Below are 25,161 nucleotides of genomic sequence, written 5' to 3'. Positions count from 1 at the left end.
TCTGGCCAATTTATATGTCCTCTCCTTGGATCTTATGCTATCCCTAATTTCCCTCGTTAACCACGGTTGAGTCCCCTTTTTTGTTTTATTTTTATGCCAAACAGGGATGAACAAATTCTGTAGTTCATCCATGCGATCTTTAAATGTTTGCTATTGCCTATCCACCGTCAACCCTTTAAGTAACGTTCCCCAATGCCTCCTAGCCAACTCGCGCCTCATACCATTGTAGTTTCCTTTATTTAAATTCAGGACCCTAGTCTCTGAGTCAGCTACTTCACTCTCCATCTTAATGAAGAATTCTATCATATTATGATCGCTCCTCCCCAAGCAGCCTCGCACAACAAGATTGTTAATTAACCCTTTTTCATTACATAATACTAAGTCTAAGATGGCCTGATCTCTAGTTGGTTCCTCGACATATTGGTCCAGGAAACCATCCCGTATACACTCTAGGAATTCCTCCTCCACAGTATTGTTACTAATTTGGTTAGCCCAATCTATATGTAGATTAATAAAGTCACCCATGATAACTGCTGTGCCCTTATTGCACGCGTCTCTAATTTCCCGTTTAATGCCATCCCCAACCTCAGCATTATTGTTTGGGGGTCTGTATACAACTCCCACTAACGTTTTCTGCCCCATGGTATTTCTCAGCTCTACCCATATAGATTGCACATCATCAGAGCTAATATCCTTCCTTACTATTGTGTTAATCTCCTCTTTAACCAGCAATGCTACCCCACCTCTTCCTTTTTGCCTGTCTTTCCTAAATATTGAATACCCCTGGATGTTGAATTCCCAGCCTTGGTCACCCTAGAGCCATGTCTCCGTAATCCCAATTATATCATATCCGTTTACATCTCTTTGCGCAGCTGATTTATCCACCTTATTACAAAGACACAAAGCCTTCAGGCTTGTTTTATTTAACACTATTAGACTGTTTAGAATTATTATTTACTGTGGCCATGTTTGATTTACACCCTTGATTTCTCTGACTGCCACTTTTGCTTTTCTCCTTCCTGTCTTTTGCTTCTATCCTTGCTTCCCTTTCCTCTGTCTCCCTGCACAGGTTCCCAACCCCCTGCCATTTTAGTTTAAACCCTCCCTAACATTAAACCATACTCTAGACCCCCACTGGAGATCCTCTTCTTTAAGACTCCTATTAAGCTCACACAATAGTACAACTATTCAGCACATGACCGAAACTGCACAGATTATGTGTGAAGCATATTGCGCTTGAATAGCATATTCAGCAGACATTTTGAAGAAATGATAGATTCGTGGAATTTACCAAAAGTATAAAATCCAAAAATCTGAGGGTCCTAATGAATGTGCATCAAGGTGGGGCAAAAACACAGTCACCCTGTTCACAGAGCCAGCTGATGCCTGGTCTTATGTGATAGGCATTACATAAGAGGAAAGAAAGGAGTTTTCTTCCGATCCTTCCAACAGTTCCATCTGCCAATTCATATCTCTGGAATTATTCTGATATTTCCCTCCTCCACCCGTCAACACTGTGGATGGGAAGGGGAATTTAAAGTACATCAAGCTAAACCTCTTCAGTACCGCTCCCAGCTGTTGGGAGAGGGGTGCAATCAGTTCCTGGGAATCACTGCAGTAACAATTACTGCCCAACATCCTGGACCTTACATAGAGAATGCAATTCTAATTTGTTCACAATATGTGACAACATCCCACTAGTTTAAATCCTTTATTGCAGATTATATGGTATGTAATAAGCTAGCCATCCCCTGTAATTCTCTTTTTTTTAAAAAATACTTGCGTCTATCAATTCATTACCGGACAGTGTGCAACCTCGGTGTCCTGCTTGACCCCGAGCTAATCTTCAATGCTCATGTGGTGCCCCATCAAGGCTACCTATTTCCACCTCCACGGTGTCAGCTGTGGCTCAGTGGGTAGCATTCTTGCCTCTGAGTCAGAAGGTTGTGGGTTCACGTCCCACTCCAGAGACTTGCGCACAAAAATCTCGCCTGACACTCCAGTGCAGTACTGAGGGAGGTGCCGTCTTTCAGATGAGAGGTTAAACCGAGGCTCCATCTGCTCTCTCAGGTGGACGCAAGAGGTCCCATGATCCTATTTCAAAGAGGAGCAGGGGTGTTATCCCCGGTGTCCTGGCCAATATTTATCCCTCAATCAACATCACTAAAAAACAAATTACCTGGTCATTATCACATTGCTGTTTGTGGGAGTTTGCTGTGCGCAAATTGGCTGCTGCATGGCCTACATTACAATAGTGACAGCACTTCAAAAAGTACTTCATTGGCTGTAAAGCGCTTGGGACATCCGGTCATGAAAGACGCTATATAAATGCAAGTCTTTCTTTCTTTTCTCTGAACTATCACTTGTCTCTGCCGCCAGGCTCAACTTCTCCAAACCATTCTTCGTTGGCCTCACAAATTCCAACCCATCCAGAACTCTACCAACTGCATCCTATCCCACTCACCATCTTGTTCTGTTTAACTTTTTTCTACTCCCTTATTACTATAAACAGCATTCCTGCTAAACTCCACTGAATCCTTATCCCCCGGCACATGGAATTCAACATCCTCGTCCTAGTCTATGAATCCCTCCATGGTCTTGTTCCAACCCTGCCTCTGCTATTAAATTGTAATTTCTGACTAACAACAGAAAATGCTGGAAACACTCAGCAGGTCAGGCAGCAGCGTGGCGAGAGAAACAGAGTCAAAGTTTCAGGTCGATGACCCTTCATCAGAACTGTGGCTCAGTCCCTTCGTCTCTCTCCACAGATGCTGCCTGACCCGCTGAGTGTTTCCAGCATTTTCTGTTGTTATTTCTTATTTCCAGCATCCACAGTATTTTGCTATTGTAAAATTTCTGACTAGCTAGCTTTTAACTGGGTTTATTATGTGCATAGCAATAAGGAAGCTAAACAGGACACGATAGTAAAAAATTAAATCAGGTTACGGGAAGGCATAAAAAGGAAAAAATGTCAAACTAAGGAAAATTAAACTAAAATGTATGTACAGTATATTAACGCAGAGACTATAAGCAACAAATTTGAGGGCGTCATTGATTAAAATAAATATTGACATAATAGCACGTAACTGAAACATGTCTACAGCTGGGTCAGAATGGGCAATTAAATATATATCTGACTTCCATTCCACCATCAGTAACAGCCTTCAGTCATCACACCAAAACACTCTGGAAATTTCTTCCTCAACCCCTCTACCTTGTCTCTACTTTTCTCCCCACATTCAGCAATTTCCCCAAAACCTACCTCTGCTCACATCCCCCAACTCTCCTCGATGTTCCACATCCACTTTGTAAAGGGATGTTTTACCGTATTAAAGGCATTATGCAATTTTTTATACGGAGAAAGACTTTACAATGCAAGTGTTAAAAGCAATGTAACCTCACGGTACTGGATGAATATTACCCTTTCATTTCTGGGACCTGGGACAGAATTCAGTTTGGACTGAAAATCTCATTTTATTGTGGTAAAAGCTTTACTCTGCAAGGAGCAGAGCTTTAATTGATGTGGAAATGCCTGATGTAGACAGTGGATGCAAAAGATGATGAAATGTTTAAACTCAATGGCGTTGAATCTGTGTCATCTGATATTAATCTATGGGCACACTTAATTCGCTTCTTTTAACCAATATTTTAACGGAGATGTTAACATTTAAAAATAGACCAAGAAACTTCATATGCAAATAGTGCAACGGTAATTTCAAGACAAATTTTTTAAAAAACTAAGGCAGGCAAACCACACTAAGGAATGCATGCTGCATCATAACCAAGGGAAGTGAGTCACCTACTGTTCAAACAACAGTGTTGATAATTCAATCGTTTTACCAACTCTTTCCATTCTGTTTATGCTAGTAATTAATTCCAAACGTGTGTGTAATCCAGCCTTACTGGGCCAACCTTCTCCTCCTCTCCATCCACTCTTACTCATCAACCCATCATACTGCACACTGAGGCTACTCAAATGATGGGCAGTGGTCCACATCTGGACTACAGATCTCTTCCAACTGGACCATGGCAGGTGTTTACCCCAGGGGTAGTTGAGGTGAATAGCATAGATGCATTTAAGAGGAAGCTAGATAAACACATGAGGGAGAAAGAAATAGAAGGATACGTTGATAGGGTTAGGTGAAGTAGGGCGAGAAGAGGCTCTTGTGGAGCACTTGATTGAACCAGTTAAGCCAAATAACCGGTTTCTGTGTTGTATATTCTATGTAATAAAATATTGTACCCAAGCTGTGCTCGCTCTCTAGTGCCACTGCCTTGTAAATAGCCCGAGAAGCAGTTTGCATTAAGCAAACTATAATGACTGTAGAAATGATGCAGCACAATTGTTCTCAGTTCTGTGAAATAGGTTTGTTTGTGAGCACAGAACATGGTGTTGGTTAGATGTACAATATGCCCTGAGGTGAAGTCCAGAGATATAAATTCCCACCAGCAGCCTGTTAAAAGTATATGGGCCACTAAATTTAAAATGTGTCAAGCCTGGCTGGGAGTCAACTTTATCATATGAGTTGGTTATTTTTGCAATGAAATGTCACACAATTTCATGGTAAAGTCCTGGTAGAAAATGAAATGTCTCACCATGTAATATATCTGAATGGCCTCTTGTGAATTACTTTCTCATGGTGTGGCGAATGGTAATTTCTAAGATACAATAGTGGTCTTACTGTGTCTGTTTCTGTACCATGGTCAAGGATCATTCATTCAGGGTTTGACATCAAATACTGAAACACACATTCACTAATATTTTTGGTGAGTGAACCACCAGTCAAACAAACTGAATATATCTGCTGTACATTAATTTGAGAATACAACTAAGCTTATTGGCCAAATTTAAGAGGAGACAAAGACTGGGTATTTTAGAAGGAGAAAAAAACAGACGCTTATTGAGCCATTTTCTTTTAAGGAAGGATGACAAATTTAGAGCAAAAGAAATTCAAAGACATACTCATCTAATAAACTCATGAAAGGAATAAAGCTTTATGCTGAACAAAACATTGCACAGCCTCTTGCAAATTTGGGTAAAGCTTTCTCTACATTAAGAAAAATGGAAAGCACCTGTAATTCCTGGATGTGGGACAATCAGAAAAATTACAAAAACAAGCAACAAATCATAAAAAATAAACATGGAAAAGAAAGCTGGAAGCTCGTTTACTCACAAGTAGACCACCCTCCTTCCCAGGTTTGAGCAAAACCCCCTGGAAAATAATTCATGCTTGCATGTGGGCTGCATCTCAAACATAAACTAATTCTTGTTCAAGTTATGTTGAACTTGTTCTGATGAAGGGTCCTCGACCCGAAACATTAACTCTGTTTCTCTCTCCTCGATGCTGCCTGACCTGCTGAGTGTTTCCAGCATTTTCTGTTATTATTTCAGATTTCCAGCATCCGTAGTATTTTGCTATTCTATAAATTAATTCCTAATGCTTGAAAAGTGTGGCTTATATTTGGGTCAATATAGTATACACCTCGGAGCACATAGCTACTTTAGTGGGAGTTACCTGGACAGTCTGGACATGAGGTGACTGTATAACTGATGATTGAGCTGCCTGGATAACTCCTTGGACTTGAACAGTCTGTCCATTGGGCAACTGCACTAAAGTTACTGTTGGACTGGTTGTTGACTGGATCCCAGGCATGGTTACCTGTAAATATCAAATATGAGGAAACTTCGTTACTGCAATTAGTTCATTCTTCAAACATTAATTCAAATCTTTTCATTCAAATATTAGATACAGTAACATGAAAAAAAAAACATGCTCAACACAATAAAATATGCAGAAAAGCTGCTGTATGCAGGAAACACAAACTTTTTATTTTTTTTTAAACAGTTAACAACAATTTGACTTTAATGTAGAAAAATGCCCCAAGGCTCTTCATGGAGGTGTCCCTGTTCTCACTGACCTATATTGGCTCCTGCTCGGTCCACCAACACCTCAAATTTAAAATTCTCATCCTGTGTTCAAATGCTTCCATGGCCTCTACCCTCCCCATCTCTGCAACCTCTGCCAGCTCTATAACTCAGTGAGAACTCTGTGCTCCGTCAATTCTGGCCTCTTGTGCACTCTGATTTCCTTCTCCCCACCATTGGCGGCTGTACATTCAGAAGTCTGGGCCCCAAGCTTTGGAATCCCTGCCTAAATCTCTTCGCCTCTCTCTTTACTCCTTTAAGTCTCTCCTTAAAACCTACCTCTTTCACTAAGCTTTTGGTCACCTGTCCTAATATCTCCTTCTTTGGCTCGGTGTCAATTTTTTTGCCTGATTATTATGCTTCTGTAAAGCACTTTGGGACTTCTACTATGTTAAAGGCGCTTATAAATGCAGGTTGTTGTTATTCAAAAATAAATATGGGGGGGCGGGGTCAATAAGGTGGGTTACGGATAAGCTGGATAACAAGGCTGCTGGCCAGGAGAGCACTGGAATAGTTGAGCTTGGATGGGACATCGGCATGGACAAGGGTTTGGTGGCAGATAGGCTGAGGTAGGTGCAGAGAAGAGAAATGTTACAGAAGTGATGGAGAGGGTACACGGCCGGAAGCTTAGCTTGGGGTCGAATAAGACATTGAGGATGCGTACAATCTGGTCCAGCCTAAGCTAGTGACTGGCAAGGGGGATGGAGTCAGTGGTGAAGGTAGAGTTTGTGGCAGGGGCCAAAGGCAGAGGCTTCAATCTTCTCAATGGCTGGTTAGAGAAGCTTGGCAGTCATCCCAGACAAGCAGTCTAACAGCATAGAGATAGCAGAGGGGTTGAGAGGGATAGTGGAGATGTAGAGCTGAATGTTATCAGAATACATGTGGAAGCTGACCCCATGTCAATTGGAAGAAGTCACTAAGGGGCAGCATGTGGATACGAAAGAGGAGGGGGCCATGGATGGATCGATGGAGAACTGCTGAGGTGACGCTGTGAGGTAGGAAGAGATGCCTTTGATAGAGATGTTCCAACTACAATCGGATAGGCAAGAGTTGAATCAAGCGAGGGAAATATCACCAAGCATAGCAATGAAGGAGCGGCACTGGTGGAGGATGGTTTAGTCAGCTGTGTCAAAGGCTGCAGAATGGACGAGGAGTGATAATGCACCACGGTCACAAATCATTTTGTTCAGGCTGTTTCGGTGCTGTGGGAAGGGCAGTAACCTCATCCAAACAGGGATTGCAGGAGAGATGGGCACAAATCTGAGAGGTGACAACACTTGGGAGAACAAAGATTTGGGAGAGGAAAGGGAAGTTGGGGATGGGGGCATTTGTAAGAACAGAAGCAAAGGTGAGTTTTTTTGAGGAGGTAGATGATGGTGGTTTTGAAAATAAAATATCTGTAGGTATTTTACAAAGGGGCAACCAGACACCAAAGAGGAGTTTTAGAGAAGGATTAGAAGAGGTGGCCAGAGATGCAGTTGAAGAGGTGGGTTTTGAAAATGGGAAGATATGTGGCAATACAGAAATTATTGAGACTAGCAACAGTTTTTCCAATACAGTATGTTACGAGTTGGGACCAGTGTAAAAACAATTATATTTGAACTAATGAGGTGCTGTAAACTGAGGGATAACTAATATCAGTACCTAATTTTATTAGGGCAAAATTTAACAATGTGATAAAAGACTAGGAGCATGGATTCTTCATACAATATTGAGTAATCGTTAAAGAAAAAGAAAGAAGTTGCATTTATGTACGGCCTTTCGTAACCTCAGGGTGCCCCAAGTGCTTCACAGCCAATGAAGTACTGTTGAGGTATAGTCACTGGTGTAATGTAGGGAAATGTAACAGCCACTTACAATACACAGGAGAAAAGGATTTAATTTTAAAAGGAGCAGGAACTTTCCCCAGGAAAAAGAAAAAGGTTGCAGTGAAGATGAGGAATAAATAAAGAAGAGCTGGATGTCATCAACGTACACGTGGAAGCTGACCCCATGTCCATGGATGATGTCGGCAATGGGTACCATGTAGATAAGGATGGCGTGGGCTGAGGAAAAATCCTTGGGGGACTGCAGAGATAACACTACTGGGGCAAAAGAGAAGCCAGTGCTGGAGATGCTCGGGCTACGATTGTATAAGTAAGCATGATGTAACCCCACTGAGCTGGACAATGGAGGAGAGGCATTGGATGAGGATGGTGTGGTCGACCATGTACAGTGGTCGAGGAAAGACAGTGCACTTAATTTTTTTGAATAAACTGAGTCTTATTCTTTCTTGGCTGGGCTGATCTACCCAGTGAAACAAATATGTTACAATTCTGAGCCAAATCAAAAGATCCACTCCATTTTTAACTGTTGTTATGCTTGACACTGCTAGGAAACTATGTAAAGTCACATGATGGTACTGAAGCCTTTAAAAACAAACATAATTATTTCAAAAAATGCAGCAGGCTCCAATGTCACCACTATAAACGGTATCCCTCCATTGATACATGAATGGCAACTATTGCTTTGTAAGACAGAATGTCTAAGGTGAATGAAGACAGTGCTCAAGAATGCAGATTTAATGCATAATATTAGCATCATGTAGTAATTAACACAACAGGTTAGGACTCAGCAAAAGTTGCCCCAAAAGTCAAAAAAGTACTGACTCGCAGTGGCACTTCTGTTCTTTCAACTAATGGTGAATTAAGGACAGGTTTGTGCTGTGAGCTTGGCCAACTAGGAACTGGACTGAGACTACCTGAGCTAGTGACACATAAATCCACCTTTTGCACCTCAAACTTTCCCCTCTCGTCTTCTGGAGGTCACTGACCTATGCTTGGTTACGATTCCATGGACATCGACAGCCTTCCAGCAGCTCACCTAAAGCCATCCATCACATGAGCCTAGACAGTAACTGCGAGTGAGATATTTGACAGCCGAATTGTGTTCCTACATGACATGCTCACTGTCCAGTAAAAAGAAAAGACGTGCATTTATAAAGCGCCTCAGGATATTCCAAAGTATTTTACAGCCAATGAAGTACTTTTGAAGTGTGTTGGACATCGTGAAGATTTAAAGGATTAACAGTCACACTTCTTTGTATCATGGAGCAATAGCCTTTCCAATATAAACTGTGGCTCAGTTGGCAGCACGCTCGCCTCCGAGTCAGAAAGTTGTGGGTTCAAGTTCCACTCCAGGGACTTGAGCACAGGTGCCGTCTTTCGGATGAGACGTTAAACCGAGGCCCCGTCTGCTCTCTCAGGTGGATGTAAAAGATCCCATGGCACTATTTCAAAGAAGAGCAGGGGAGTTATCCCCGGTGTCCTGGCCAATATTTATCCCTCAATCAACATAACAAAAACAGATTATCTGGTCATTATCACATTGCTGTTTGTGGGACCTATCTGTGCGCAAATTGGCTGCCGTGTTTCCCACATTACAACAGTGACTCCACTTCAAAGGTACTTCATTGGCTGCAAAGCGCTTCGAGACGTCCGGTGGTCGTGAAAGGCGCTATATAAATGCAAGTCTGTCTTTCTTTTAAACAGGATGGCTTTGAAATGTCATGAGAGGAATGTATAGCTTGTCTTCTGATATGTACAGTGCTTGTGCAAAGAAATACATGACAATCATGGCGTCAGCCATGAGCGAGTAATGTGTAATTTTAGGGGCTAGGGTAATAAACATAGGTAGAGGATCCATTAGCTATAGTATGGAAAAATGAGTTGATAAAGCCTGTTCTTGAAAGAGGTTGGGAATAGTTACATCAAGAAGCTTTATCTAAGGGATAAACAATTACAACTGTTTAGATGAATAGACTGTCTTCAAAGGATTTGGGAAGAGATACGTCATGAAGTCTTATCTATGACATGTACCTTTGATGTCGGCAAAAGTGGTGTATAAAGGAGCAGGGTTTCCAATAGTTTTTCCAGAGAGCTCGAAAGATACAGAAACCGAAAAGCTGCTCTCTCTGTATACAGTTAGGTCGATCGCTGTGCTGTATATCGATAAAGTCTGTTCCGTATACTGTGCTACACTACGAAGTGTCTCGTGCTTACTCGAAACGTGTTGTTGTGAACCATGGAAGGAGGTTGACTAACAAGTCACTGGTGTATTATAAAAAACACAGCAGCCAATTTTCACCCACAAACAGCAATGTGATAATGGCCAGATCATCTGTTTTAGTGATGTTGGTTGAGGGATAAATATTGGCCCGGACACCGGGGAAAACTCCCCTGCTCTTCTTTCAAATAGTGCCATGGGATCTTAAGTCCACCTGAGGGGGCAGACGGGGCCTTTGTTTAACATCTATCTCATCCGAAAGACGCCACCTTAGACAGTATTTGAACCCATAGCCTTCTGACTCAGAGGCGAGAGTGCTACCACTGAGCCTGTTACTGGATCTGCATGAAGCAGGAACCCTGGCTGATTTCCCCCCTCCCTAGCCAGGTCTACTGAGACCAATTGTGGCACTGGTACTATCACCTGACAGAGTTAACTTTATCAGACAGAAGGTTTTGAAACCAATTCTGAGGTGAAAGGACAGTTGCAAATGCAGTGTGCACCAGTCAGGCCGACATTCTAGTCCAAAGATGTGCAGGTTAGGTTGATTGGCTATGATGAATTGACCCTTAGTGTTGGGGGAATTAGATACGTGGGGTTGCGGGGATAGGGTGGGATGTGTGTCGGTGCAGGCTCGATGGGCCGAAATGGCCTCTATCTGCACTGTGGGGTTTCTGTGATTCTGTGAAGGTGGGTATGGGGAATATCTCAAAAGATTTATAACTGATGCTGGAAATACTCGTGCTGTCACTGGTCACAAAATGTCATTTGTTAAGCACACTGAAAAAATACCTGTGCTATAGTGGCAAGCTGTGCTTGTGTCTGAACTGTTAGCTGGTGGGTTTCCGTTTCTGAAATTGCAGGGTCACCATGTTGAGCCTCTGCACTGGAATCCATTGCGTCCTTTACCTGCAGTGCCAAAAAACACAATGAAAGCATAAGCAACACACACCCTCGGCAATATAACTTACAGGGAAAAGCAGGTGCCCACTATATATCAAGTTACGTATTTGGCAAGTTATTCAAAAAAGTGAATGCTTTCCTGTTTGTGTAGCCACACATAAATGCTGGGATTGTTCTCCTTAGAGCAGAAAAGGTTATTTTTTTTTAAATATTCGTTTATGGGATGTGGGTGTCGCTGGCAAAGCCAGCATCTATTGCCCATCCCTATTTAATAGAGGTGTTCAAAATGATGAGCGGTTTTGATGTAGTAAATAAGGAGAGACTGTTTCCACTGGCAGGAGGGTCGATAACCAGAGAATGCAGATTTAAGACAACGGGCAAAAGAACCAGGCGGGAGATGAGGAGAATTTTTTTTACACAGTGAGTTATGATGATCTGCAATGCACTGCCTAAAAGGGTGGTGGAAGCAGATTCAATTATAGCTTTCAAAAGGGCATTGGATATATACTTGAAAAGGAAAACTTTGCTGGGCTATGGGGAAACAGTGGGGGAGTGGGACTAATTGGACAGCTTAAATGGACCCTCAGTATATTGAACAGAATTGTTTCTTGAGGAATGATGGCGAGGGGGAGGAAGAAAAGAAAAACTGTGCCACCATCAGTGACAGTGAGTTAGATATAGGGGTAAAAATTGGCTTCCTTTGTACCTCCTGTTAGCACCTCCAGGGGGCGATAACAGGGTGCCAAGGGTTTACCAACTGGGCGCAGCAAAATTACCAGCGCCGGCGAACTTCCATGGCGGGTTAACGCCTGCGCTAAAACTTACCGCCTTGATCTCATGCACCCCGGAGAGCGTGACGTCATCCAGTGTGCAGCGCCCCGTTATCACCCCCGGATGTAAAATTCGCCTCCGTCTGCTGCAGCGTTGCCAGGCGTCAACAATGGCAGTTGCAGGAGGCGTCGTCACCTCGGCTGACCACTTGGCAGTGGTGGTCCAGTAGGCCAAAATTTAATAATGTCCCCAGTGTGCTGTATTTTGATTGTTTTCCAGCCAACAATTGATCAGACCTGCACTCTGAGTGCTTGGGGCTGCTGTGCACGTATCACAGGTGCCATCGACGACCATTCCCAGCCGTAGCCTTCAATGATCGTAGCCGTGGCCCTTACCTTTAAGGGAGGGAAGCAGCCTGTAAAATCGTCAGCGCTGCATGGAACATTGTGTAGCGCTCTGCCGCTACCACCCCTCTCACTTCCTTTAGCGCTCTAAGGGAAGTGGTAGCGCTTGATTTAGCGCTCCACTTCCCTCTTGGAGCGCTAAACTGGAAGTTCCCGTTGGAATCAATGGCTCCTGCAAAAGTTATCGTCCCAAACAGGGCGCTACGCAATTTCTAGCCCATAGTTTCTTTCACAACAGTGAAAGTCAGGTGTTGCTTCACAAAAGAGCGAATACCTGCATTGCACCTAAGATTTATATTCAGTAGCTGCACTGATGTATCTCAACTGTACTTTGATGGTTACATAAATATGCCATGTCTAATTATGAGATGCTGCTGCTGCTGGTCAGTATACAATAAATGGCTGATGGACATATGTAACATGTATAGCGTGGACATATGTAACATGTATAGCGGGTATTTGTTTTTAGGCTCCTCTTCCCTCAGTAATTTTTCAGTTTTCATTTTGAAAAATTTAAATTCAGGTGCAGTTTTCTCTTGTTTGCCTTTCCTGAAGGCAGTGGACTCACAGGTAGCATCAGCCTTTCAGTACCATGTCCAAGTGACCATCATTCATACCGGAGCTTCTGTAATAAGCATCCGACTGTAGAAAGGGAAGCGAGGGGGCACAAAGCTGAGCCTCGTCCTGGATCACTGGATATCTACCAGGGGTGAGCTCGCAGGGCAATTCCACGGCACGCCGACCACCCCCAGCCCAGGGACAGGTCTGGCAACACACACCCAGCACAGGCAGGGGATTCAACCTGGCACCTTTAGGATCCCCATCCACCACCACCCTCCTCCGCCTGGCTGAACTTGTTCATATTGAACAACTTCTCCTTTGACTCCACTCACTTCCTCTAAATTAAAGGTGTTGCTATGGGAACCCGCATGAGTCCCAGCTATGCCTGCCTTTTCATGGAATATGTGGAACAGTCTTTGTTCCAGTCCTACTCCGGTCCCCTCCCTCACCTCTTTTTCCGATACATTGATAACTGTATCGGTGCGGTTTCCTGCTCTCGCCCTGAACTAGAAAATTTCATTCACTTTGCCTCCAATTCCCACCCTTCCATCACTTCTACATGGTCCATCTCCAACTCTTCCCTTCCCTTCCTCAACTTCTGTCTCCATCTCTGGGGATAGGCTATTAACAAACATTCACTACAAGTCCACTGACTCCCACAGCTACCTGGACTACACTTCCTCCCACCCCGCCTCCTGTAAGGACTCTATTCCATTCTCCCAGTTTCTCCATCTGCGCCGCATCTGTTCTGACGATGCCACCTTCAATACCAATGCTTCCGACATGTCTTCCTTTTTCCTCAACCGAGGATTCCCCTCAACTGTGGATGACATGGCCCTTGACCGTGTCCGTTCTATCTCCCACACTACTGCTCTCACCCCTTCCCCTCCCTCCCGGAACCACGATAGGGTTCCCCTTGTCCTCACCTTTCACCCCACCAGTCTCCACATTCAACGGATCATCCTCCGCCATTTCCGCCACCTCCAGCGTGATCCCCACCACCAAACACATCTTCCCCTCCCCTCACCTCCCCTTTCAGCATTCCGAAGGGACCGCTCCCTCTGCAACACCCTGGTCCACTCCTCTATCACCGCCAACACCCCTTTTCCCAACACCTTCCCATGCAAGCGCAGGAGATGCAACACATGTCCTTTTACCTCCTCCTTTCCCACTGTCCAGGGCCCCAAACACTCCTTCCAGGTGAAACAGCGATTTACTTTTACTTCTTGCAATTTAATATACTGTATTCGCTGCTCACGATGTGGTCTCCTCTACATTGGGGAGACAAAACGCAGATTGGGTGACCGCTTTGCGGAACACCTCCGTTCAGTCCGTAAGGGTGACCCCGAGCTTCCGGTCGCCTGTCACTTTAATTCTCCGCTCCACGCCCACTCAGACCTCACCGTCCTCGGCCTCTTACATTGTTCCAATGAAGCTCAACGTAAGCTCGAGGAACAGCACCTCATCTTTCGATTAGGCACTTTCCAGCCTTCTGGACTCAACATCGAGTTCAACAATTTCAGACTATAACCTCTGCCCCTATCTTTTTCCCCCCTCTCTCTCACATGGCAGCTGTCTTTCATTCTGCCAGTGCCATTTACACCTCATCTAGAATCATCTTTTGTTTCTTAACTTGTCCCATTACCATCTTTTTTTGCCTTACACCATCATCCCTTTTGTCTTTTAATCTCTCCTGCCTTCCATCCTATCACAGACCTTCCCTTTTGTTCTTTCCTCCCCTCCCACCTATCCCTGCCCTTGCTTAAAAACCTCCAGCGTTTTCCAGTTCTGACGAAGGGTCATCGACCTGAAACATCAACTCCGTTTCTCGCTCCACAGATGCTGCCTGACCGGCTGAGCATTTCCAGCATTTTCTGTTTTTATTTCAGATTTCCAGCATCCGCAGTATTTTGCTTTTGTACCTTTATGATCTGTATGATTCAGTACCAAAACCACCAAAAATCGAGAACAAAAATGTTCTGGGTCAAAACTGAGGAGGAAAAATTCAATGCTACAAAAAAAACTTTAAAAACCTTTTGAGCTATTCATTCTTAACACAAGACATTAAAATGCTTGAATTTTCTCCATAATATCACAATCATAGCAACTCATAGCTTTGAAATGTGCGATTTCTGGGAATGCAATTTTACTAGCGGTTTGTTAATTACTGAGTAAAACAGGAATGCTCCTGGTTTTTCATTAGAAATGTCAGCCTCTAATTAGTCCCTTTCTAGTTTGTTGAAACATACTCTCCTTAAATTTAGGTTACACAATTTTTTTAAATGGTGTACTCGAGAAGAGGACAGGGGAAACCGGACAGAACACACATCCATCGCAGCTGAAAGAGGTACACAGAAACCTAATATGGCGAGACTCAAAAACAGAAAGATTTGGAGATAGTTGCATGTTTCGCATGTCTGTCGGGTGAAAAATCAATCAAAATTCAGTGAGATTAATTTAACATTCAGGAAGTTACTGGTGAAAGCCATAATAAAAACTGTAGACAGTTTAAAAACCTGCACTATGCCACAATCACGTGCAGAATTACTTTTAACATATCAGAGAGCTCCACTCTGTGAAGCGGCTCTCCATGGACTGCAAGCAGACCTGTGCAAACTGTTTCCTGTACATTAAAGATGTTTTGGCTTCAAAGTAAAATTGATTCATCACTCTCGTCTGTAAAACACACAAGCTTCGAATAATATTCAAATTTGTTTTAGAACACAAGTGTAAACACAGCTGCTAAAATTTAATTCAGTCAAGCTTATCACTCGTTTATATAAAAATACAGAGCATTGTGATTTTCCCCATACAGACCCAACATACAAAGTAATGTTGGAGCAATGAACACATTCATTCAGTAAGATCACATGGTCTCTCAGTGCTCAGCGCAAATGCAATGAAATCAGTGATTTAAGTAAATGGAGTGATTATTTGCACCGCATTTCTGTCTCTCTCTGCGCCAAACGGTGTGGGCGGCAGCGGCCTACACTGCCATGTGTCACTCGGCTCCGTGCAAAGGTCAGGGGATCCATTGGTAGCCAGGGGAGAAGAGAGGGGGTCGAAGGGATCGAAAGGCGGGGGGGGGAATCGAAGGGTGGGAGAGAACGGAAGGGAGGGGATGAGGGAGAGAACGGGAGGGGGAGAGGGAGAGAACGGAAGGGAGGGGGATGAGGGAGAGAACGGAAGGGAGGGGGATGAGGGAGAGAACGGAAGGGAGGGGGAGAGGGAGAGAACGGAAGGGAGGGGGAGAGGGAGAGAACGGAAGGGAGGGGGAGAGGGAGAGAACGGAAGGGAGGGGGAGAGGACGGAAGGGAGGGGGGAGAGGGAGAGAACGGAAGGGAGGGGGAGAGGGAGAGAACGGAAGGGAGGGGGATGAGGGAGAGAACGGAAGGGAGGGGGATGAGGGAGAGAACGGAAGGGAGGGGGATGAGGGAGAGAACGGAAGGGAGGGGGAGAGGGCGAGAACGGAAGGGAGGGGGAGAGGGCGAGAACGGAAGGGAGGGGGAGAGGACGGAAGGGAGGGGGAGAGGGAGAGAACGGAAGGGAGGGGGAGAGGGAGAGAACGGAAGGGAGGGGGATGAGGGAGAGAACGGAAGGGAGGGGGATGAGGGAGAGAACGGAAGGGAGGGGGAGAGGGCGAGAACGGAAGGGAGGGGGAGAGGGCGAGAACGGAAGGGAGGGGGAGAGGGAGAGAACGGAAGGGAGGGGGAGAGAGAGAACGGAAGGGAGGGGGAGAGGGAGAGAACGGAAGGGAGGGGGAGAGGGAGAGAACGGAAGGGAGGGGGAGAGGGAGAGAACGGAAGGGAGGGGGAGAGGGAGAGAACGGAAGGGAGGGGGAGAGGGAGAGAACGGAAGGGAGGGGGAGAGGGAGAGAACGGAAGGGAGGGGGAGAGGGAGAGAACGGAAGGGAGGGGGAGAGGGAGAGAACGGAAGGGAGGGGGAGAGGGAGAGAACGGAAGGGAGGGGGAGAGGGAGAGAACGGAAGGGAGGGGGAGAGGGAGAGAACGGAAGGGAGGGGGAGAACGGAAGGAAGGGAGAGAACGGCAGGGGGGGAAGAGGGAGAGAACGGCAGGGGGGGAAGAGAGAGAACGGCAGGGGGGGGAAGAGAGAGAACGGCAGGGGGGGAAGAGAGAGAACGGCAGGGGGGGAAGAGAGAGAACGGCAGGGGGGGAAGAGAGAGAACGGCAGGGGGGGAAGAGAGAGAACGGCAGGGGGGGAAGAGAGAACGGCAGGGGGGGAAGAGAGAGAACGGCAGGGGGGGAAGAGAGAGAACGGCAGGGGGGGGAAGAGAGAGAACGGCAGGGGGGGAAGAGAGAGAACGGCAGGGGGGGAAGAGAGAGAACGGCAGGGGGGGGGGGAAGAGAGAGAACGGCAGGGGGGGGAAGAGAGAGAACGGCAGGGGGGGAAGAGAGAGAACGGCAGGGGGGGAAGAGAGAGAACGGCAGGGGGGGAAGAGAGAGAACGGCAGGGGGGGAAGAGAGAGAACGGCAGGGGGGAGAAGAGAGAGAACGGCAGGGGGGGGGGAAGAGAGAGAACGGCAGGGGGGAGAAGAGAGAGAACGGCGGGGGGGAAGAGAGAGAACGGCGGGGGGGAAGAGAGAGAACGGCGGGGGGGAAGAGAGAGAACGGCGGGGGGGAAGAGAGAGAACGGCGGGGGGGGAGGAGAGAGAACGGCGGGGGGGGAGGAGAGAGAACGGCGGGGGGGGGAGGAGAGAGAACGCGGGGGGGGGAGGAGAGAGAACGGCGGGGGGGGAGGAGAGAGAACGGCGGGGGGGGAGGAGAGAGAACGGCGGGGGGGGAGGAGAGAGAACGGCAGGGGGGAGGAGAGAGAACGGCAGGGGGGAGGAGAGAGAACGGCAGGGGGGAGGAGAGAGAACGGCAGGGGGGAGGAGAGAGAACGGCAGGGGGGAGGAGAGAGAACGGCAGGGGGGAGGAGAGAGAACGGCAGGGGGAGGAGAGAGAACGGCAGGGGGAGGAGAGAGAACGGCAGGGGGGGAGAGAGAACGGAGGGGGGAGGAGAGAGAACGGCAGGGGGGAGGAGAGAGAACGGCAGGGGGGAGGAGAGAGAACGGCAGGGGGGAGGAGAGAGAACGGCAGGGGGGAGGAGAGAGAACGGCAGGGGGGAGGAGAGAGAACGGCAGGGGGGAGGAGAGAGAACGGCAGGGGGGAGGAGAGAGAACGGCAGGGGGGAGGAGAGAGAACGGCAGGGGGGAGGAGAGAGAACGGCAGGGGGGAGGAGAGAGAACGGCAGGGGGGAGGAGAGAGAACGGCAGGGGGGAGGAGAGAGAACGGCAGGGGGGAGGAGAGAGAACGGCAGGGGGGAGGAGAGAGAACGGCAGGGGGGAGGAGAGAGAACGGCAGGGGGGAGGAGAGAGAACGGCAGGGGGGAGGAGAGAGAACGCAGGGGGGAGGAGAGAGAACGGCAGGGGGAGGAGAGAGAACGGCAGGGGGGAGGAGAGAGAACGGCAGGGGGGAGGAGAGAGAACGGCAGGGGGGAGGAGAGAGAACGGCAGGGGGGAGGAGAGAGAACGGCAGGGGGGAGGAGAGAGAACGGCAGGGGGGAGGAGAGAGAACGGCAGGGGGGAGGAGAGAGAACGGCAGGGGGGAGGAGAGAGAACGGCAGGGGGGAGGAGAGAGAACGGGCAGGGGGGAGGAGAGAGAACGGCAGGGGGGAGGAGAGAGAACGGCAGGGGGGAGGAGAGAGAACGGCAGGGGGGAGGAGAGAGAACGGCAGGGGGGAGGAGAGAGAACGGCAGGGGGGAGGAGAGAGAACGGCAGGGGGGAGGAGAGAGAACGGCAGGGGGGAGGAGAGAGAACGGCAGGGGGGAGGAGAGAGAACGGCAGGGGGGAGGAGAGAGAACGGCAGGGGGGAGGAGAGAGAACGGCAGGGGGGAGGAGAGAGAACGGCAGGGGGGAGGAGAGAGAACGGCAGGGGGGAGGAGAGAGAACGGCAGGGGGGAGGAGAGAGAACGGCAGGGGGGAGGAGAGAGAACGGCAGGGGGGAGGAGAGAGAACGGCAGGGGGGAGGAGAGAGAACGGCAGGGGGGAGGAGAGAGAACGGCAGGGGGGAGGAGAGAGAACGGCAGGGGGGAGGAGAGAGAACGGCAGGGGGGAGGAGAGAGAACGGCAGGGGGGAGGAGAGAGAACGGCAGGGGGGAGGAGAGAGAACGGCAGGGGGGAGGAGAGAGAACGGCAGGGGGGAGGAGAGAGAACGGCAGGGGGGAGGAGAGAGAACGGCAGGGGGGAGGAGAGAGAACGGCAGGGGGGAGGAGAGAGAACGGCAGGGGGGAGGAGAGAGAACGGCAGGGGGGAGGAGAGAGAACGGCAGGGGGGAGGAGAGAGAACGGCAGGGGGGAGGAGAGAGAACGGCAGGGGGGAGGAGAGAGAACGGCAGGGGGGAGGAGAGAGAACGGCAGGGGGGAGGAGAGAGAACGGCAGGGGGGAGGAGAGAGAACGGCAGGGGGGAGGAGAGAGAACGGCAGGGGGGAGGAGAGAGAACGGCAGGGGGGAGGAGAGAGAACGGCAGGGGGGAGGAGAGAGAACGGCAGGGGGGAGGAGAGAGAACGGCAGGGGGGAGGAGAGAGAACGGCAGGGGGGAGGAGAGAGAACGGCAGGGGGGAGGAGAGAGAACGGCAGGGGGGAGGAGAGAGAACGGCAGGGGGGAGGAGAGAGAACGGCAGGGGGGAGGAGAGAGAACGGCAGGGGGGAGGAGAGAGAACGGCAGGGGGGAGGAAGAGAGAACGGCAGGGGGGAGGAGAGAGAACGGCAGGGGGGAGGAGAGAGAACGGCAGGGGGGAGGAGAGAGAACGGCAGGGGGGAGGAGAGAGAACGGCAGGGGGGAGGAGAGAGAACGGCAGGGGGGAGGAGAGAGAACGGCAGGGGGGAGGAGAGAGAACGGCAGGGGGGAGGAGAGAGAACGGCAGGGGGGAGGAGAGAGAACGGCAGGGGGGAGGAGAGAGAACGGCAGGGGGAGGAGAGAGAACGGCAGGGGGGAGGAGAGAGAACGGCAGGGGGGAGGAGAGAGAACGGCAGGGGGGAGGAGAGAGAACGGCAGGGGGGAGGAGAGAGAACGGCAGGGGGGAGGAGACGGGGGGAGAGACGGCAGGGGGGAGGAGAGAGAACGGCAGGGGGGAGGAGAGAGAACGGCAGGGGGGAGGAGAGAGAACGGCAGGGGGGAGGAGAGAGAACGGCAGCGGGGAGGAGAGAGAACGGCAGCGGGGGAGGAGAGAGAACGGCAGGGGGGAGGAGAGAGAACGGCAGGGGGGAGGAGAGAGAACGGCAGGGGGAGGAGAGAGAACGGCAGGGGGGAGGAGAGAGAACGGCAGGGGGGAGGAGAGAGAACGGCAGGGGGGAGGAGAGAGAACGGCAGGGGGGAGGAGAGAGAACGGCAGGGGGGAGGAGAGAGAACGGCAGGGGGGAGGAGAGAGAACGGCAGGGGGGAGGAGAGAGAACGGCAGGGGGGAGGAGAGAGAACGGCAGGGGGGAGGAGAGAGAACGGCAGGGGGAGGAGAGAGAACGGCAGGGGGGAGGAGAGAGAACGGCAGGGGGGAGGAGAGAGAACGGCAGGGGGGAGGAGAGAGAACGGCAGGGGGGAGGAGAGAGAACGGCAGGGGGGAGGAGAGAGAACGGCAGGGGGGAGGAGAGAGAACGGCAGGGGGGAGGAGAGAGAACGGCAGGGGGGAGGAGAGAGAACGGCAGGGGGGAGGAGAGAGAACGGCAGGGGGGAGGAGAGAGAACGGCAGGGGGGAGGAGAGAGAACGGCAGGGGGGAGGAGAGAGAACGGCAGGGGGGGAGGAGAGAGAACGGCAGGGGGGAGGAGAGAGAACGGCAGGGGGAGGAGAGACGCAGGGAGGAGAGAACGGCAGGGGGGAGGAGAGAGAACGGCAGGGGGGAGGAGAGAGAACGGCAGGGGGGAGGAGAGAGAACGGCAGGGGGGAGGAGAGAGAACGGCAGGGGGGAGGAGAGAGAACGGCAGGGGGGGGAGGAGAGAGAACGGCAGGGGGGGGGAAGAGAGAGAACGGCAGGGGGGGGAAGAGAGAGAACGGCAGGGGGGGGAAGAGAGAGAACGGCAGGGGGGGGAAGAGAGAGAACGGCAGGGGGGGGAAGAGAGAGAACGGCAGGGGGGGAAGAGAGAGAACGGCAGGGGGGGGAAGAGAGAGAACGGCAGGGGGGGAAGAGAGAGAACGGCAGGGGGGGAAGAGAGAGAACGGCAGGGGGGAAGAGAGAGAACGGCAGGGGGGGAAGAGAGAGAACGGCAGGGGGGGAAGAGAGAGAGAACGGCAGGGGGGGAAGAGAGAGAACGGCAGGGGGGGAAGAGAGAGAACGGCAGGGGGGAAGAGAGAGAACGGCAGGGGGGGAAGAGAGAGAACGGCAGGGGGGGAAGAGAGAGAACGGCAGGGGGGGAAGAGAGAGAACGGCAGGGGGGGGAAGAGAGAGAACGGCAGGGGGGGAAGAGAGAGAACGGCAGGGGGGGAAGAGAGAGAACGGCAGGGGGGGAAGAGAGAGAACGGCAGGGGGGGAAGAGAGAGACGGCAGGGGGGGAAGAGAGAGAACGGCAGGGGGGGAAGAGAGAGAACGGCAGGGGGAAGAGAGAGAACGGCAGGGGGGGAAGAGAGAGAACGGCAGGGGGGGAAGAGAGAGAACGGCAGGGGGGGAAGAGAGAGAACGGCAGGGGGGGGAAGAGAGAGAACGGCGGGGGGGAAGAGAGAGAACGGCGGGGGGGAAGAGAGAGAACGGCGGGGGGGGAAGAGAGAGAACGGCAGGGGGGGGGGAAGAGAGAGAACGGCAGGGGGGAGAGAGAGAACGGCAGGGGGGGGAAGAGAGAGAACGGCAGGGGGGGGAAAGAGAGAGAACGGCAGGGGGGGGAAAGAGAGAGAACGGCAGGGGGGAGAGAGAGAACGGAAGGGGGGTGTTGTGTCTCAAGGGGTTTTATACCCTTACCTATATAACAATTAAGAAGGACTCCGGGGTGGAGAGTTTAGTTAACGGCTATTTTATTTACAATGTGCTTCTTCACTCAATGCACTACATTTCCCATAGTGCATTGCAAATCACCACTACGGTATCCCATGTGGGACAATTCTAATACACATTCAAAATACACAACATATTTCCTCCCCCTTAAAATAGAATGTCCACAAAACAGAATAACTGAAAATGACTTTAACTTTGGAAGAGAGGGTAGACTGCCTCTACATTCCGCTAACCCTGGGGATTATTCTGCCCCATGCACACAGGTTAGCACTAACTGTAACTAAGGCGCTCTGGAGGCTGCCTTTCTCTTTGGGGGTAACGCCTAGTCTCAGGAGCAGGCTCTGGCTGGCTCTCCCGTGACTCTGCAGGCGTGGCTTCCTCCCTCGATGGCACAAGAGTGGATGGTGCCACCGTCTCAGGGTTGGACGACCAGTCCCTGCTGGAGCCCCCAGCAGGTCCTTGATCCTTTGTTTCTTGGGTTACCTGTGGCGACTGTCTTGGCAGTAACTGGTCTACATGCCGTCTCCATGTTCGGTCGTCTCCGGTGCGGACTCGGTAGGAAACGGGGCCCGTCTTTTGAATGACCGTAGCCGGGACCCACCGCTCCGGGGTGGTGTAGTTACGCGCGAGGACTTTGCCCCCCACCACAAAGTGTCGTTCTTTGGACCTCTGAGCTCGTCTGCTGACTTGATCCTGCTGGATGCAGTGGCGCTGCTCTTGGCGTATCCCTGGTTGTCTCGCATGATGGGCATGATTTCGCTTCAACTTCAATTTCATGATCCAGACCGGGCCACCAGAAGTAGCTTCGTGCCAGCTCCTTCATCCGGACAATACCACAATGTCCTGAGTGCAGCTCGTTGAGGACATGTTTCCGCAGCTTTGGTGGTATGATCACTCGCATGCCCCAAAGGAGGCATCCTGACGTGACAGACAACTCCTTCCCTCGACAGGTAAGGTAGGAGCTCAGGTGGTGCGTCTGACACCCGTGATCCGTCTCCTCGCATCACCCGATCCAGCACCTTGGATAGCGTAGGGTCCACTCTGGTCTCTTTCTTGACCTGCCGGGCCGTGACAGGGGCATTGCTCACCATGTCAAAGTAGAAAATCTTCTGCTCACAGCCTTCAGAGGGCACCGGCAGCAGAAGTCTTGACAATCCGTCCGCACTGCCATGTGCTGCTGACCTCCGGTATTTGATGTTGTAATTGTGAGCGCTTAACATCAGCGCCTAGCGCTGCATCCTGCACACTGCCAGGGAGGGTATTCCTGTGTGTGGACCAAAGATCGATGTCAGAGGAGGATGATCCGTCAGCAAGGTGAATTTCCTTCCGAACAAGTAGTGATGGAACTTTTTGATTCCAAAGATGATGCCCAAAGCCTCTTTTTCGATCTGCGGGTATTTCACCTCCGCCTTGCTCAGGGACCTTGACGCGAATGCAATCGGCTTCTCTTCGCCTGAGGGAAAGATGTGGGACACGACCGCGCCGACGCCATAAGGCGACGCGTCACATAGAAACATAGAAGATAGGAGCAGGAGTAGGCCATTCGGCCCTTCGAGCCTGCTCCGCCATTCAACGAGATCATGGCTGATCATCCAAACCCTAGCACCCGGTCCCTACACCGACAGCCATCCCACCCAAGCCCTATCTCCATAACCCCACGTATTTAATCCCCCCTAACACTAAGGGCCAATTTTTATTTAATTTTTTTTTATTTTATCATGGCCAATCAACCTAATCCGCACATCTTTGGACTGTGGGAGGAAACCGGAGCACCCGGAGGAAACCCACGCAAACACGGGGAGAATGTGCAAACTCCACACAGACAGTCACCCAAGGCCGGATTTGAACCCGGGTCCCTGGCGCTGTGAGGCAACACAGCGCCAGGGACAGGCCAGGCCAGCTGAATCTGCAACGACGGGTCAAAGTGCGTCAACACTCTGGGGTCAGTCAAAGCTGCTTTGGCTTTCTTGAATGCAGCTTCGCACTCCTTCGTCCACGCCCAGGCCTTGCCCTGACACAACAACTCATGTAATGGCTTCAACAGTGATGCCAGCTGTGGAATAAACTTTCCGTAATAGTTCAGGAGACCTAAGAATGACCGCAGCTGGCTGACATTTGTAGGTGCAGGAGCGTCGGCAATGGCTTTCACTTTCGACGGTGCTGTGTGTAGGCCGTCCGCGTCGATGACATGGCCTAGGTACTCAACTGATGGCTTGAAAAATTCGCATTTGTCCTTGCGAACGCGTAAGCCATATTCTTCAAGTCTTCCCAGTGTCTTCGTCAGGTTCTGCAGATGCTCGTTGTCGTCCTTTCCTGTGACAAGGATATCGTCGAGATAACATTGTACCCCTGGAATGCCGTTTAAGATCTGGTCCATAGCCCGCTGAAACAATGCTGGTGCTGACGTTATATCAAAGGGTAGGCGGCAGTACCTGTAGAGGCCCTTGTGGGTGGTGATGGTGAGGTACTTCTGTGAGTCTTCTTCTACATGCATCTGCAAGTAGGCTTGGCATAGATCAATCTTGAACTTCTGACCGCCTGCTAGACCCGCAAAAAGATCTTCAATGATGGGGAGGGGGTACTGTTCAGCTGAGAGCACAGGATTCACTGTTACTTTGAAATCTCCACATAAGCGAACTGCGCCATCACTCTTCATCACTGGTACCACGGGCGTGGCCCACTCACTGTGCGAAACCGGCACCAGGACCCCTATCTTGACCAGACACTCCAGGTCAGCCTCCACCTTTGGTCTGAGTGCGTAGGGAACGTTCCTGGCCTTCAGGAATCGTGGCTGGCTGTCAGGCTTCACCTTGAGTTTGACCGTAATCCCCTTCATACTCCCCAATTCTCCGTCAAAGACAGCCGCATGCTTTGTCAACACTGCCGCTAGCCCCACCTCTTCGACTGACACCGCATTCACTTTTTTCCAATCCAGATGAATTTTCTCCAACCATGGCCTGCCCATCAGGGATGGATAGTCACCCTTGACCACGTAAACTGGCAGCATCACGGTTTGTCCATTAAGCTCCACCTTGACCTCCATCTTACCCAGCATTGGGACTGTTTCCCCAGTGGAGGTCTTTAAGATGAGCTTGGCCGGCGTCAGTGATAGGTGGTTCAGTTTTTCTTTGAATAGCTTCTCTGAAATCAAGGAGACAGCGGCCCCCGTATCCAGCTCCATTTTGACCGGTATTCCCTCTAGTAGTGGAGTGACTCCATAGCCTGATGAGCCTCCATTCACCGTTAACACATGGAGATTCAGCTCCCCATCAGAGTCTGTGTCACTGTCTTCCTGTTCTTGTTTCACCATGTGTAGGTTTTTCTTTTTAGAACGCCAGTTGGATGTGTTTCCTTGTTTGTTTTTGTGTGTCTCTGTGTAGGATTGTTTGCTTTGCCCTTTACACACACGTTCAATGTGTCCTTTCTTTTCACATTTCCGACAGGTCAGGTCTTTACACCAGCAGTCAGATGGCTGATGACCTGACCTTCCACATCTGTAACACTCTCTGGCGCCCCTTGCATGCTTATCCAGTGTAGCTGCTACCCTGTGCACTCTTGTTGCAGCCCCCAACAGCTG

General features: G+C 50.2%; 1 protein-coding gene across 5 annotated transcripts in view; it reads right to left on the bottom strand.

Moving 5' to 3' along the window:
* Window positions 1–25,161, bottom strand: part of creb1b (cAMP responsive element binding protein 1b) — an 83,510-nt gene that overhangs the window by 22,693 nt on the left and 35,656 nt on the right. For 2 of the 5 annotated variants that reach the window (XM_085985469.1, XM_085985465.1), the window contains 2 exons: window positions 10,763–10,879; window positions 5,517–5,660 (listed from right to left, as the gene is read on the bottom strand). In XM_085985469.1, the coding sequence (XP_085841595.1) occupies window positions 5,517–5,660; window positions 10,763–10,867 (249 nt within the window). In that variant the 5' untranslated portion in view covers window positions 10,868–10,879. Of the gene's footprint in view, window positions 1–1,800; window positions 1,869–5,516; window positions 5,661–8,738; window positions 8,872–10,762; window positions 10,880–11,698; window positions 12,040–25,161 lie in introns of those variants that run through there. The other 3 variants (XM_085985466.1, XM_085985468.1, XM_085985470.1) reach the window with 3 other exon arrangements.

The sequence above is a fragment of the Somniosus microcephalus genome, chromosome 4 (genome assembly GCF_052327205.1).
Source record: "Somniosus microcephalus isolate GS21.2 chromosome 4, FLI_Smic_1.0, whole genome shotgun sequence".
Lineage (NCBI taxonomy): Eukaryota > Metazoa > Chordata > Chondrichthyes > Squaliformes > Somniosidae > Somniosus > Somniosus microcephalus.
Note: the sequence above shows the minus strand (reverse complement) of the source record. Positions and strands in the feature narration are given on the sequence as shown.